The sequence below is a fragment of the Apodemus sylvaticus genome, chromosome 1, assembly GCF_947179515.1.
Source record: "Apodemus sylvaticus chromosome 1, mApoSyl1.1, whole genome shotgun sequence".
NCBI lineage: Eukaryota > Metazoa > Chordata > Mammalia > Rodentia > Muridae > Apodemus > Apodemus sylvaticus.
In genome coordinates, this window is record NC_067472.1 from 183,482,650 (window position 1) to 183,498,190 (window position 15,541).

General features: G+C 49.0%; 1 protein-coding gene across 1 annotated transcript in view; it reads right to left on the minus strand.

Annotated features, from left to right (window-relative positions):
* LOC127696779 (cation channel sperm-associated auxiliary subunit gamma 2-like) overlaps positions 1-15,541 on the minus strand; it is a 29,412-nt gene that overhangs the window by 7,530 nt on the left and 6,341 nt on the right. The window contains exons 7-17 of the mRNA XM_052199722.1: positions 13,932-14,087; positions 12,103-12,274; positions 10,904-11,041; positions 6,947-7,006; positions 6,720-6,827; positions 5,825-5,875; positions 5,587-5,716; positions 4,429-4,540; positions 4,011-4,169; positions 3,808-3,917; positions 613-826 (exon numbers count right to left, since the gene is read on the minus strand). Of these exons, the coding sequence (XP_052055682.1) occupies positions 613-826; positions 3,808-3,917; positions 4,011-4,169; positions 4,429-4,540; positions 5,587-5,716; positions 5,825-5,875; positions 6,720-6,827; positions 6,947-7,006; positions 10,904-11,041; positions 12,103-12,274; positions 13,932-14,087 (1,410 nt within the window). The remainder of the gene's footprint in view (positions 1-612; positions 827-3,807; positions 3,918-4,010; positions 4,170-4,428; positions 4,541-5,586; positions 5,717-5,824; positions 5,876-6,719; positions 6,828-6,946; positions 7,007-10,903; positions 11,042-12,102; positions 12,275-13,931; positions 14,088-15,541) is intronic.

The following is a 15,541-nucleotide window of genomic DNA, read 5'->3' on the forward strand; positions in this document are numbered from 1 at the left end:
GCCCCCAAATTGGGCTTTGTGGGCTCTGTGGGGTATGTGAGACCCTGGGGGCCAGAGGAGGACCTTGCTGGTGTTTCCAAAGAAGCCACCCAGGAAGTTAGTACCAAACCCTGGCCTGACACGACTCTTATGGCTGGTGAGTCTCACACGTCGGCCTGTCTCTGCCTCCCCAGTGCTGGGATTCCAAGCCTAGGCCTCCAAGCTTTATCTGTGGGTGCTGTGATTCACACTTAGCTGGTCATGTTTTGTGTATCAAGTATGGCCTCAAATTCAAGAGTTTTGTCCGTCTCTGCCTCTGGGATAACAGCATACGCTGTTATACTAGGTTCATTTTTTTTTTTTCTGGAAAGAGGACAATCTCATGTGGCCCAGTATAGTCCTGAATTCCTATCTTCCTACCGTGCACCTCCCACATGTTGCGGTTTCAGGCACGCACCAGCTTGTGAAACCAAAACCCGCGGGCCTCAGGCCAAAGATCCACTGCAAACCCGTCTACCTCCAGCCTCCTCCCCTTCCCTTCCTCCCATCTCTGAGTTCGGTTCCACTCTGGCTTCATTAGCCCCCCAAGTCAACCTACAGAACAGTTCCCTCTTCAGTGTCCCAGGGGCCCACCTTATCATACTTGGAGTGCAGCCACAGCAGGTAATACACGAGGCCTTGAAAGACAGCCAGGGTGAAATTGTTGTGGAAGCCCAAGGAATCAGAGACCAGAGGTGGCAGAGCAAGGTAGCACTCGTAGCGTCCTGCGTGCTGTCTCTTGGGTATATCCATTACATGAACTTCCCTGAACGGGCACACGTGTTGGAAGTCGAGGACACTGTGGTTCCTGGGGAGCCATGGACAACAACATGGAAGGGGAGATAAGTTAACAGTTCTTCAGGAACATCTCCAGTCTGCATTTTCTACTTCTGAGCTGCTGATTCCCCAAATTTAACCTGCCCTGTATCAAGCTCAGTTTCCAGCCCTCGGTGCTCAGCCGCCTCTGACACTCGGCCGCTGTGCCTCAGCCCAGAGTCTGTCTGTCCCTCCACCTCGGTCCCCACATGCTAGCTAATTGATCCCTTCTCCCTCCCCACAGCCAGGTCGCTTGCCTTGATTCTACCCCCACCTCCAAGCTTCCTTCCTGGTGGCACCGTTTGCAGGTGCCCAGAAACTTCCCCTTCCCTCCATACAGTCTCACTAGACATTCCCGCCTGGCTTACACACATGAATTCCAAATTCTTCAGCCTTAACCTCACAAGTGCTCAGACCACAGACGGGTCCTTTCTGAAGTCCTTCAACTACAAGTAAGGCTCCCATGTCACAAAATCCTCCCACTTTCTCCTTATCCTCTGTTATCCTTTGTATGCTCAGCCAGGGAGTGGCACTGTTAGGGGGTGTCGCCCTGTTGAAGTAGGTGTGGTCTTGTTGGAGGAGGTGTGTCACTGTGGACTTGGGCTTTAAGACCCTCCTCCTTGCTGCCTGGAAGTTGGTTCCAGGGACACCAGGATTGCTGTGATATGTCTGACAGTGCTTTTGCTTGGAATGTGGATTTTGGAACTTTGGATTTGGAAAGCAGTAGACTAAGTGGGGCTTAGTGGGCCATCCTAGTAGGAATATGGAAGGCTGCTGCTGAGGGTGATTTCAGTTGTGGAAGCCTCACTCTCCAGGTTTCTAAGGAGAAGAATGTTAAGATGTGGCCAAGAGACTGTTTTTGTGACATTTGATGAAGAATGTGACTACTTTTTGCCCTAGTCTGAAGAGTCCCACCTAAACTAAGATAAGTAGATTTAATTGCATTGATGAAGGAAGTCTCAGCAACGCCCATCATAGCCTTTGTTCCCTGGTCAAGTCTCACGAAGACCGTTTTGAACAAGCTTAGGAAAAATATAAAATATATGGTGAAAAAAATTAGAGGGAACCAGGAAGCAGAATGGAACTGAATCCTATGTTCTAGTGCATAGCAGATTAACAGAGTAGGAATTTGGGTCAAGATCCTACCCAGGTAAACTTAGAGCCAGGCATGGTGGTGCACACCTTTAATCCCAGCATTGACAAAGCAGATTGGGGGGATTTAGGGGGCAGAGGCTGGCATGTTCAGCCTCAGGAAGGAGCAGAAGTCAGGTGCTTTGGTCATTTAATGCTGGCTTTGTAGCAGAAATGGGAGGGACTACTGGGACAATTGACACTGGTTAACTGGAGCTAAGAAATTAGCAGTTGCCGGCTGTGGTGGCACAAGCTGGTACGATTCGCTGAAGGAGGCAGAGGCAGGAGGATCATACTTTCAAGGCCATCCTGGACTACACATTTAAAACAAAGAAAAGAAAAAAGAAATTAGTGGTGATTAAGAAGAGACCAATATCACTATGGTGAACTCTTCTGGGAAGTGTTTTCTGAGAGCACAGAGAAGCTGTGCTCCAAAGAGCCAAGGTTGTACCTCATGCTGCAGCTGGACTTGGGAATGTGTAAGAGTCTCCCAGGAGGTACTGGATTTGAGGGCATGAAGTTGTCAAGAGCACCTGGAGCTTGGCACTGTGAGAGGCCATGGAAGGCCATTGGAGAAGGTGCATCCCCACTTGCAGTTGATGGCCCAGGACTTAAGGGATCATGCAAATGAGTTGAGGATTGTTACCATGAAGAGAGCCTATGAGAGGTCACTGGTGAAGCCTAGTTGAGGCAAAAGAACCAACTATATTGGAAACTCCAGCACCGTGGGATGATTACCAAGAAAGCAGCCACAATGGAGTAGATCAACCTGAGCTTAGGCTGCTGCAGGGGCATGGCTGGTGACGGGAAGCCAGCCCTTTGTAGGAGCCAGGAAGATCATGTGTGGGTCCCAGCCATTGGAAAAAGAAGCCGCAGTAACACTGAAGTGGCCCTGCAGATCCCAACATGTTGAGATGCCTGAGCTGTGGGCTGTCTGCTGAGGAAAGCTGTTAACAGGGAGTGGAACTGGCCCCGGGGTGAGAACGCTGTTGCAGCCAACAAGATGAAAAAAAGGACTTTAAGATCAGAAGACCACCTTGACATCAGACATGGAGATGCAAAGTTTAGAGATTGCCCACCAGGTTTCCCGTCTTGCTTTGGGAATCACAGTTATATATTAGATGAATGTCAAAAGAGACTTTGAACTTGGGACTTATAACATTGTTGAGACTGCTGTAGATTATGGTGACTTTAGAAGAATTTTGTGTTATGCTATGTTGAGGTATGGCCCCCATAGACTCATATGTTTGTACCAGCCTATGTGGGGCAGAGAATGGAATGTGACGATTTGTCTATGCTCAGCCCTGGGAGTGGTATATTAGACTGTATGGCCCTGTTGGAGGAGGTGTGGCCTTGCTGGAGTAGGTGTGTCACTGTGGGAATGGGTTGGCTTTAAGACCCTCATGCTAGCTGCCTGGAAACCATTATTATGCTAGCAGCTTTCCGATGAAGATGTAGAATTCTCAGTTCTGCCTACACCATGACTGCCTGGATGATGCCATGTTCCTGCTTAGTGATAATGGACAGAACTTCTGAACATGTAAGTAATCCCCAATTAAATGTTGTCCTTGGAAGTGTTGCTTTGCTCATGGTGTCTGTTCACAGGAGCAAATCCTAACCAAGACACCCTCTAACCACCTCCCACTTCCTCCACACACTCAGGTCATGGCTTCCGTCCTCCCTGGTGCCCCAAGCCCTCCAGCTGCACCTCCCTCTTCCTCTGACCTGTGTTCCATATTAAGCATGCACCCATTCCCACCACCAGGTTACCATTAGGGTGGCTCCAGGTCCCACCCCTGGGCTGGGAGCTCTGAGACAGCTGCATGGTCCCAATCTTCTCACCCCTTTTTCTCCACTGAAATGGGTTTGTGCAAGTTGTACTCCATCACTGTTCCCACAGGCACTCGCCTCTTGACCAAACGTTCTTTTCCGATGTCAAAAAGATAGACCAGCTGGGGCCACAAGCAGGCATGTAAGTTTGTGGAAACCTCCTTGTAGCTTCCAACCTGCTCCCCACCTCCAACCCTACCAAACCCTCCTGGTACCTGATAGAGTTCCCCATTCTCATAGAAGACGGAGACCAGGGCCTCATCATCTGAATAGAGGGGAGACTTTTGCAACTTCTGCAGGTTTAAGAAGATGTTCCAGCCTTCGGAAGGGATCAGCTGGTATACATCATAGCCACCCTCCAGAAAGTACCAGATCTGTGGATCAAGCAGTATAGCTATGAGTATTCAGGAACAAGGGAAGCCTTCCCACTCTCCCACTCACTCCACTGTGTCCTTCCAAAGATGCACACTCTTTGGAAAAGTCTCCCACCACCTCTGAGTTCCATGACCCCATTAGATGTATTGCCTTCTATTGACCTTTATCTTGGGGTCCCTGAAGGGTGTTCACCCTGGCAGTGCAGGAAGATTAGGAGTTGAACAAGGAGGGCTTGGGGAGAAAGACAGGGCATCTCACCTGTTCATTTTCTGTGACAACGGCCATTTGTCCATTGTAAGAGTTGATCATGTATTTGATGGTGAACTCCTTGGGGAAGTCAGCCAGTAAAATGAAGTGTTCCCTATTGTAACTGCAGGGGCAGAGGGAGGACGCTCTGAACATGGGGACAATGGTGTTCTAGACACCTCTTTTCCCATTGCATCCATCATATAGCCAGTAATGACAGCCTGGTTGTTCTCTGTCATTGTAGACAGTAGCAAAGGGAACCTGTGACCATGGCTTTCGCTTCCCCTGGGCATGAGCACAAGCGTCCTTGTGCCTTTGGACCTGTATCTTACCATCTCTCCTTTTTGGGGACTCCAGCATTCAGCTGTCTGCCCTGGACAGTAAAAGTACTACCTTGCCTAGATACGGGTCCTCATGGCAAGCCTTCTGAGCTCTGGACCCAGTCATGCCTGAGGCTAGACCTTCATCTTTCCATGCACCAGTCAGAAGATTCTTTGTGCTTAAGTGGTTTTTGAGTCGGGTTTCTTTCTTATAAAACCAAATGCATCAAGAAAAAGCAGTTTGCCCCCTGTCCATGCAGATGGCATGGGACCTCTGGGTTCCTGAAGAATAAGAGACTAGACCCCAGAACACACTCTCTATTGCTCACATGTGTCCTGTCCAGACAACTTTCATTTGACAAAATGGCTCCTGGAGTTGAAGAGGAGTGACCCTGAGCAGAGTCCTCATCCAGAGTCCACTGGTGCTGGTCCAGGGTGTGGCTTACCAATGGAGGACTTCCCTAACCTATGCAGGACTTGACCTCCACCCCAGTGACTGGAAAAAACAATCCTTTCAGCTTACGGGTTAGGCCCAGCTCCGGGGTGTCTAACATCCTCTTCTGGCTTCCACAGACAACTACACCCCTATGTGTACATCAGCACCGCACAGACACAGATACATACACATGATTCAGTAAAGTAAAACTTGACTGGGAAGCATGGCATAGGCCTTTCATTTCAGCATTGGGGAAGCAGAGGCAGACAGAAGTTTGAGGCCAGCCTGGTTTTCAGTGAGTTCCAGGACAACCAAGGCTACATAGGTGAGACCTGTCTCAAAAACAGATTAAAAGTATTTAAATAAACAAGTGTGTGTGCTCGCTCGCTCACATGCCTGTGAGCCTATACCTACCTCTGCAGGATGAAGTTACCCCAGATGTACAGCATGTTGTTCAACGTGTTGAAGTACAAACCCTTGGGTGTCGTCGGGGTGCTGGTGTAGGTCTCCCTATCAAGGAGCACCAAGAAGTCCAGTTCCTTAGCTGACCACAGCAGAGGAGATGAGAAGGCAGGGCAGAGGGGAAGAGTGCTCACCTGCTCTCTTCCTGGCCACTGTCCCCCCGGGAAGCCCCCCTTCCCTTTGGTCCTACCTTCAGGGATAAACCGTGGTATTTTGTACAGGATATCCACAGTGCTGGACTCTAGAGATAGGAAAACAGCACCTGAAACCTGAAGAACTAACTCTCTTGAAACCCTAATCTCTCAGGATCTGTAAGCAAAGCCAGAGTTCCTGTTCTCCAAGCCTCATGTGAGACTCTGCTGGCAACTGAGCACGGTGACCTTTTAATCCCAGAGGTCAGGAAATAGCACCACGTGGATGTTTGAGAGTTTGAAGCCTGTTTGATCTACATGGGGAGTTCTAGCCCAGCAAGAGCTACATAATACAACCTTGTTTCAAAACACAAAAATCCAATATAAACAAATCCCTACCCACCTTAAAGAATCTCCTAGTTTTTCACTTAAGATAGAATACCTTCCTTGATTCATTATATTTACTCAATGTCAACATGTATGTATATGTGTGCATACAAAAATGCAATTTCTTCAGCCACAGAAGACAGCTTTTGGGAACTGTCTCTCTTTCTACCAGGTGGGGATTGAGAACTGAGCTTAGGTTATCAGGTTTGGTGGCAAGTGCTGTAACTACTGAGCCATCTTGTTGGCCGAGAATATCAAAATGCGAGTATGTGAATACACACACTAGGCGTCCAGTTGTGGATTCCTCCTCTATTGTCATTTTTGAGACAGCTTTTATCTCAAAGGGAAGATAAAACTGAACCTCCTTGTGGACTCCAGGGCCTTCCAGAGGTAGTTCTGTTCCCCTCTGCAGGCTTCCTCCTTGTCCTCTCTTACCTCTCCTAGACACACTGGCTTCCCCAGCCCACTGTACACCTTATCTAAGCGTGGCATGTGTGGGGTAGGCATATGGTCACACAGTCCCAGCTCCTGCATGTTCCCTCCTGACCTCCAGGCAACCTGATTTACCTGTATTAAAATTGACTAAATAAAATTGCCCAGAGTCAATTTTCACCAACAACAGCAGGTTCCCCTCATCGGTGATGTATGTAGCCCAGTCGATGCTGCAGTTTATACCTGTTGGGGAGAGCAGAATCTACAGCAGTCTAGAATCTAGCTAACCCCATAACCTTTCACACCCTTTCTCAGAGGTCCACCACCCTCCTACTCCAGATCCCACGGAAAAAAATGAGTACCTGGTAACTTTTCACATATAGACCAGCCATCCGGCACCATGTGGAAGGACACGAGGCCAGCTGTGGAGCAAGTCAGATGCCATGCTCAGCCCCTTTCTCGTCCACTGGACCCTGAAGGGCATCTGACCCAACCAGCACCCCTCGGGGTCCTCCACACCTTGAACCTCTTAGTCCAGGGATTCTAGGGGTCAGGCTGACTCTGGGCATTCTCATCTTTACACTTGATCTACTGCCTCAAAATCCCTTTTAGATATGGAGGTGTGAACATCACAAGCCAGTCAGAGTGCATCCTGTGGCTGGGTATCAAAACTGATGGAGCGGGTGTAGGGGTACACAACCGGAGCTACAACAGTTACTGGAAGATTCCATAGGCACTGTCTAATGCTGGGCCACTCCCTGGTCCTGCGGTTGTTTTTTTTTTTTTTTAGTTCATGATGGCTTCCAGCTCTTGATCCTTCTGCCTTAGACCTTGTGACTACCTTAAGTGCACAACCACGTCCAACGAATTTATTGAGTCTTTTTTATTAACCCAAAATATATGACAGTAATGTCATCTGGTCCTATTTTCAGATGGGAAAGTGTGTGAGGGAATTGCTGTTACTTGGCAAAAGCTACAGACCTAGGGTTCCACAGATCAGGATGAGGTGGGGGTTGTATCTGTGGTATAAATGGTTAGACACTATGTCATACAAAATAGGGACTCATCAACTACTCTTTTTTGTTTGTTTTCCTAGACACAGTTTCTTCGTGTAGCCCTAGCTATCCTAGAACTCACTCTGTAGACCAGGCTGGCCTCCAGCTCACAGGGGGGCCTGCCCCTGCATTCTGAGTGCTGAGATTAAAGGTGTGCACCACCACGTCCCAGCAGTACTGGCTGGGTTTGTGTGTCAACTTGACATAGGCTGGAATTATGACAGAGAAAGGAATTTTAATTGAGGAAATGCCTCCTTGAGATACAGCTGTAAGGCATTTTCTCAGTAAGTGATCAAGGTGGGAGGGCCCCCTTGTGGGTGCTGCCATCCCTAGGTTGAGAGTCTTGGATTCTCTAAGATAGAGAGAAAGCTGAGCAAGGCAGAGGAAGCAAGTCAGTAAGGAACATCCCTCCATGGCCTCTGCATCAGCTCCTGCTTCCTGGTCTGCTGAGTTCCAGTCCTGACTTCCTTTGGTGATGAACAGCAACTTGGAAGTGTAAGCAGAATAAACCCTTTCCTCCCCAACTTGCTTCTTGGTCATGATATTTTTTGCAGGAATAAAAACCCTGACTAAGTCAAATAGCTCTCAGAAGTGGGGTATTTCTGTGACACCCTGACCATGTTCTGGGGAAGACTGTGGAACGACTTTGGATTTTTGAATTATGGATGTTAAAGGTTCTGTGGGATGTCCTGTAGGAGCTTGGAAGATAATGTTGAGAACAGTGCAGAAGATAGAGGCCTGGCTTGTGAAATCTCAGAGGGAAGATTAAAGACTTATCAGGGCTATTGCTATTGTTATTGTGAAGATTCTGTGGTTTGGGTTAGCTGGGGCTGAAGAATCAGATGTAATGAACAAGATACCAGAACTACTAAAGTGAAACCTTTGCATTACTGGGACTATTGATGTGCTGGTTAGCTGGAGCTAAGAAATTGTTGGTGATTAAGAAGGGACCAGCATCGCTGGGCAGTGGTGGCACACGCCTTTAATCCCAGCACTTGGGAGGCAGAGGCAGGCAGATTTCTGAGTTCCAGGCCAGCTTGGTCTACAGAGTGAGTTCCAAGACAGCCAGAGCTACACAAAGAAACCCTGTCTCGGGGTGGGGGTTTGTGGGGGGACCAAGAAGAGACCAGCTTCAATGAGGTGACATCTTCTGGGAAGCATTTTCTGAGAGCACAAAGATACTGTGTTCCAGAGATAGCCAAGGTGCTCAGCTGGACTTGGTAATGTGGAAGAGTCACCCAGGTTGTACTGGTTTTGAAAGCTTGAAGGGGTCATGAAGAGCAGCTGAGGCCAAGGGAGGACATTGGTGAAGTCACAGACTCAGTTACAGTTGATGGCCTAGGACTGAAGGGGTCAAGCAAAGGAGTTGAGGCTTGGCACCATGAAGAGAGCCAATCAGAGGCTATTGGAGAAGCCTAGTTACAGCGGAAGACAGCTGTGCTTTGGAGATGCCAGTGCCGTGAGATGACCACCAAGAACAGCAGCTGCAGTGGAGTACAGGCAGCTGGAGCCTAGAAGGTGTGTGCTACAAAGGGCAGAGCTGGAGATGTGATTCAAGTCCTTAGAGGAGCCCAGAAGGTCCCTTGAGGGGTTCCCAGACATTGGAAGGTTGGAGATTGATTTTGCATTTGAACATGAGTGTGCACTGATAATTTCCCTCTTCATGGAGAAAAGTATTTTAGTACAGCCCACAGTTAAGTGACTTTTAGTTGCAAAAAGTCTTTAGATTTTCAAAGAGATGAGACACATTAAAGGGACTGGAATTTTAATATGTAAGAATTTGCAAAGACTGTGGGACTTTTAAAGTTATTTAGACCTTGGGGATAAATAAGAAAGTAAGGATTGAGGTTTAATAGTTTTGTTTGTGTGTCAAGTTGACAAGGGATCAATTGTACTGGCTGGTTTTGTGTGTCAACTTTACACAAGCTAGAGTTATCACAGAGAAAGGAAAAGAAATGCCAGCAGTCGAGAAAATGCCTCCATGAGATCCAGCTATAATTCATTTTCTCAATTAGTGATCAAGGGCAGAGAGTCCCTTGTGGGTGGTGCCATCCTTGGGCTGGTAGTCCTGGTTTCTATAAAAAAAGCAAGCTGAGCACGGCAAAAGAAAGAAACCAGTAAATAACATCCCTCTATGGCCTCTGTACCAGCCTCCACTTCTGAAGCTGCTTGAGTTCCAGTCCTGACTTCCAGTGGTGATGAACAATCTGATAGTACAAATTCAATTAACCCTTTCCTCCCCAACCTGCTTCTTGGTCACGATGTTTTATACAAGAATAGAAACCCTGACTAAGACACCAGCTTATCAACTAGTTTTCCTTTAAAGAAAAAAAAAAAAGCCCACAGAAACAAACACACTATCTTTTCAACTGGGCCTGGCAGATCCCTGCGGGGAACTGAGAGCAGGAGCGCCCCTGAGTGTTGGCACAGGCAGCAGCAGGGAGAGTGCTGTGGATAGGGAGAGTCCAGGGAGAGATTGCTGTGGAGTGCCTGGTCAACATAGTGAGTGCCCAGAGAGCGAGTCCCATGCTCAGATCCTGTCTCAAAACCAAGTAAAGGATGTGGAATGAGAACACGGCACGAGGAGGGCTGTGCCTCTGTTGTATGAGCTCCTGACTACCAAGAAATGTGGTGGTCCGGCCTAGCACTGCATGTTAGCACCTACATAGCGTTTTTGTGATTCCCTTGTTTCCTGTCTGTGTTTTTGTATGCCTATGTCTATGTCTATTACCTGAGTGCCTGGCTCTGGTGGAGGCCAATGGAGACCATCAGATAATCTGGAATATCATTAGGAACTGAAGAGCGGCCAGTGCTCTCAGTCTCTGAGCCAACTCTCTGGTCCTCTATCCCCCAATTTTTCTTCTTTCTCTCTCTCTCTCTCTTTCTTTCTTTCTTTCTTTCTTTCTTTTCTTTTCTTTTCTTTTCTTTTCTTTTCTTTTCTTTCTTTTGTTTTTGAGAGAAGATCTCACTATAAAAATCTAGGTATCCTGGAACTCCCTTTGTAGTCCATGATGGCCCCAAATTCGACATGCTTTGCATATATGAGTGGGTTAGAGGGACACACTGAGTTGGTTTTTTCCTTCCTCCACATGCTTCCCAGGGACTGAATTCAACTCCTCACTTAGCAGGCAAGCATACCCATCTCCATACATCCGGACAACCTGGAGCCTGCTAGCTCTGCTGAGGTCACCGGGCAAGGAAGAGCAGTCCCAGTAAGGGTGTAGAAAACTGTCTCCTGAGTATTCAGAAGACACAGGCTGTTACCTGTGATGGTCCCGATGTGAATGTAACCCTCATTCTTGCCAGTGGTGAGGGCCAGGATGTACTCAGATCCATTGCCACTGCTATACACGGGACACAGTCTCTTGATGCACTCACTGGGCAGGACACGAACCCATCTGCCTAGGGTAAAAGCGTGGTGACTCAGATCCAGGCTGGTCAGGAGGAGGTGTGGACCCCAACCCTTTCCTTCTGGTCTTACAGAGCCTGCTCCCTGTCCTCTTAGCCTGGAGCAACATGTCAGCATGGTTCTGGGGAGGTAGGAGAGTAACACCTGCCACTTTCATAACACCCCACTTCCTTGAAGGTAGAATTCTACCCTCGAACTCTAGCTTGTTATGGCTGGCTTTGGATTTAAGAGACAGGGTTTTAACACTGTAGCTCTGGTTGGCGTCCAACTCCAGATGTAGCCCAGGCTGCTCCCAATCAAACTCCTTATGTAGCCCAGGCTGCTCTCAAACTGGCCAGCTTCCAGCTGCTGCTTCCCTCAATACTGTGGTGTCAGGTGTGCACCACTATACTGGGGCTGCTCATGAGGTCTACATGGGCTCGCCCCTTATTTTGGTGCCTTGGTTCTGAACTGTGTGGTGGACACAGTGAGGCCAAGAGAGGCCCTTCCAGCTTGCTGCCACTAGCCAAAGGATGCGGGGCTCTCTGGGGCTGGGTGTGGGCAGGAATCATCAAAGTCAGCAAGGAGACCAAGACTTACAGTGAGAACCTGGACAAACCTATGTCTGAAGCCCAAGTGCTCATGGGCTTCTGGGTCAGGTATCCACCCCACAGGCGCGCCCAACTTCTCCTGGCTTTTTTGCCCTCACCCCCATCCTGGAGGGAGTGGCTTGAAGCAGTTGTCATTCAGTTGCCCAGGCTGTCTGGGACCTAAAACATGGTCCATGCTTGCCCTGAACTAGACAGTCTCGAGTGCTAGGCTTAGAGGGTGGCAGCATCCCTACCCATGTGTGCCCCCTCCAGGGCCTCCCATAGCCCAGATTCACCTCAAACAGCCTATGTGGCTAAGGGTGACCATATGCTCCTGATCCCCCTGCCTCTGCCTCCCATCCACCTTGGCATGAAAGGTGTATACCACGGCAATGCCTGGACTTTTACGGTCAATATCCTTCTTGCTTTTGTTTCTCTGACACCCACATGCCCCCTACCCGCTACCCCCAGCCCAGTGTTCTCACTGCTGCCGCGGCTTCTGTCGTAGAGCGTGGGGTATGTGCCTGTGAAATAGTAGACGAGCTGGTTCTGTCGAATGAAGAGCGTGCTCTCGGTGGAGATGGCGTCATGGATGGTGGCTGAGAAGCCGAGGATGGGACAGTAGTAGGAACCGACCCAGCAGCTGTCAATGCTCAGCTGCAGGGGAGCAGAGAAGGCATGAGCCAGTGTGAGAGTGCGGCCTCTGAGTCCTGCCTTGGCTAAGGGTGCTGCTCTGACTGCTGAGACAGGGGCCTGACCCGAGCATGAGACTGTACACAACCTGCGGCTACAGAGTGCACCACGTGTTCACCAGGCCCCGTGCACAGGTCAGAGTTCTGCTCCCATGAAGAGAAAACATTCCATGTTGAACCTGGAGGGGTGGCTTAGTGGTTAAGAGCACTGCTTTTTCTTCAAGAGGACCCGGGACTCCCAGCATCTCCTTGGGGGCTCACAACACTCTCACTCTACTGAGAGGGGACCCAGTGCCCACTTCTGGCCTCTGTGGGCACCAACCAGGCCACCAGTGCTCTTCACTGTCCAACTACCTATCTAGCCGTGTGTGTGTGTGTGTGTGTGTGTGTGTTTGTATTCTTGCTTTATAAAGAGTGTTACTATGCTGCCTTGGTTAGCCTTGAATTTTTTAATGTAAATCTAGATCAGGCTGGTCTCAAACTCACAAGAGATCAGCCTGCCTCTACCTCGTGAATGCTGGGATCCAAAATGCGCACCACTATCCCTGGTTCTACTCCCTCTGTGTCTGCCTCTGCTGTTCTGACTCTGACTCTCTCATATATATGTGTATACATGCACATATATGTATATTTACATGTATATTTCATTTCTTGTATGTATAGGTTGACTGCCCAATGTGTGTAAGGCGGGGTGCCTGTGGCAGCCACTGGAGGACCTTTGACCCTTAGGACCTGGAGTCACAGATGACTGTAAGCCATCCTGTGGGTGCTGACAATCCAACCCACATCCTCTAGGAGAGCAGCCAGTGCCTTCAGTTTTCAACCCTCTCTCCATCCCGTCCATATATGTACACATGATATTTATGTAGTAAATGACAGGACCAGGCATGAAGGAGCACCAACTTTAATCCCAGTATTGAGGAGGCAGAGGCAGGTGGATCTCCACCAGTTGCAATTCAGCCTGATCTATGTATCAGGCTTTAGGCTAGCCAAGGTTGCATAGTGAGACCTTGGTTGTGTGTGTGTGTCGTTTGCTGGAGAAAGGGTTTCTCTGTGTAGCCCTGGCTGGCCTGTAACTCACTCTGTAGAGAAGGTTCACCTCTGCCTCAGGGATCTGCCTGCCTCTGCTTCCCATGCCCTGGGCTTCACGGTGTTTACCACCACTGCCTGGCCTATGACCCTGTCTTAAAAGAATAAAACCTTAACAAAAATATAATTGGGCTATAACTTTTAAAAATATATTTCATTATTTTGTTTTATGCATCTGTGTGTGTATGAGAGAGAGTTTGTGTTTGAGCGATAGTGCCTGTGGAGGCCAGAGGCACCAGAGTCCCTGGGGCTTGAGTTACAGCTGGGTGTGATCTGCCATGTGGGTGCTGGGACTTGAACCTATATCCTCCGGAAGAACAGCCAGTGATCTTAGCCTCTGGGCCATCTCTCCAGGCCCCATGAAATGTATTTTTTAAAACATATTTGAACCTATGCTTCCTAGCAGTCAGTTTTCCCTTCAAGCCCTGTTGCTGGAGAATGGTATGTCCTTGAAGCCCCATTCTGTAGCCCCAGACCCGGAAGACCCAGCACTGCCCAGCAGCCCAAGCCTGGCTCTGCCCGCTGTCACTCACCTCCAAGAGCACATAGTCATCAAAGTTAGAGTCTGAAAACAGGATGGACTTTTCATCATAAAAGCCTCCGAGGATGTACACGGGGGCGTGTCTCACAGTGTACCACAGGGGCCTGGACATTGAAGACCTGAAGTGTGTCGACTTCAGAACAAGGCTCTGTCAGGGGGACAGAAACGCCACTCAGCATTTCTCACCTGCCTGGCTGGACCTCCATCTCTGCCACAGCCTGAGATCTCCTCTGACTCTAAAGCCTCTGCTTGCTGCCGCCTCCCTGAGCTCTCTCTCCTCCACTCTCTGGCTTCCCTCTAACCAGTGCCAGCCTCTTCCTTAGCTCAGCTCAGCACAAGGGCTCTAGGACAGCTGCCCCTCCATTCATTTCCACCTTACACCCCCTCCCCATTTGAGGTGAGGTCCATTCAGCCCTGGACGTCCTCTGAGCTCCACCCTCACTGGGGAAGCATTTGCCAGCTGAGTGAATGCATAGCAAGCTCAGAACACAGGGGCAGTGCTCCAGATTTACCTCAGTGGTGCTGTGGCTGGACTAGCATGTGTGACGACCGAAGTTCAAAACAGACACACACGCACACGCACACACACAGACACATGCACACAGACACATGCACACACTCACACAGCGGCACACAGACACACATGCGCACACACACAGACACACTCAGACACACACGCACACAGACACATACTCAGATGCTCAGACGCGCGCGCGTACACATACACACACACATAAATTCTCTCTCACACACACACACAAATAAACACTCTCTTTCACACACACACACTCTCTCTCACACACAGACCCTCTCACTCCCCTCACACATATACACACACACTCTCTCACACATACACATACTCTCTCACCTCTCACACACATATACTCTCTCACTCTCATACACACACATACTGTCTCACACACAGTCTCTCTCACAAAACCACACACAGACCCACCATCTCTCTCTCTCACACACAGAAACACACACTCTCACAGTCTCTTTCTCTCTCACAAAAACATGCAGAGACTCTCTCTCTCTCTCACACACACACACACATTCTCACACACATGTACATACCATACACACATGCATGCAAGCACACTGTCATACAACACACTCACACTAGAATATGGGTATGGGAATCATGAAGAATGGTGTGAGGTCTCTTTTTCTGGGATCTCTCTGACAGGAGGTAGGAAATTGGAGCCTCAGTGTTCTTGTCTTTGAAGTGAGTGTACACAGCATGTGAGCTGGCTTGCTGGGTAAAAGACACCTGCCACCAGGCTGGATGTCCTGAGTTTAATGATAGAGACGGAGAATCAACTCCTGAAAGTTGTCTTCAGACTGCCATATATGTGCCCATGTGTGTCCTCTGCCACAAAGTAGACAGATGTATTAGAAAAGTTAAAATGGACCTGGGAGGCTTGCCTTGGCGCCCCACGTCTAGGATACAAGTTCTTGGGAGGCCGAGGCAGGAGTCTCACAAAACTTGCCTGGTCTGTACAACGCGTTCTATGCCATTGCTGGCTACACTGAAACCTTGATAGAAAACACTACACGGGAGCCTGTGAGGTGGTCTGGCAGGCAACGACTCCTGCAGCC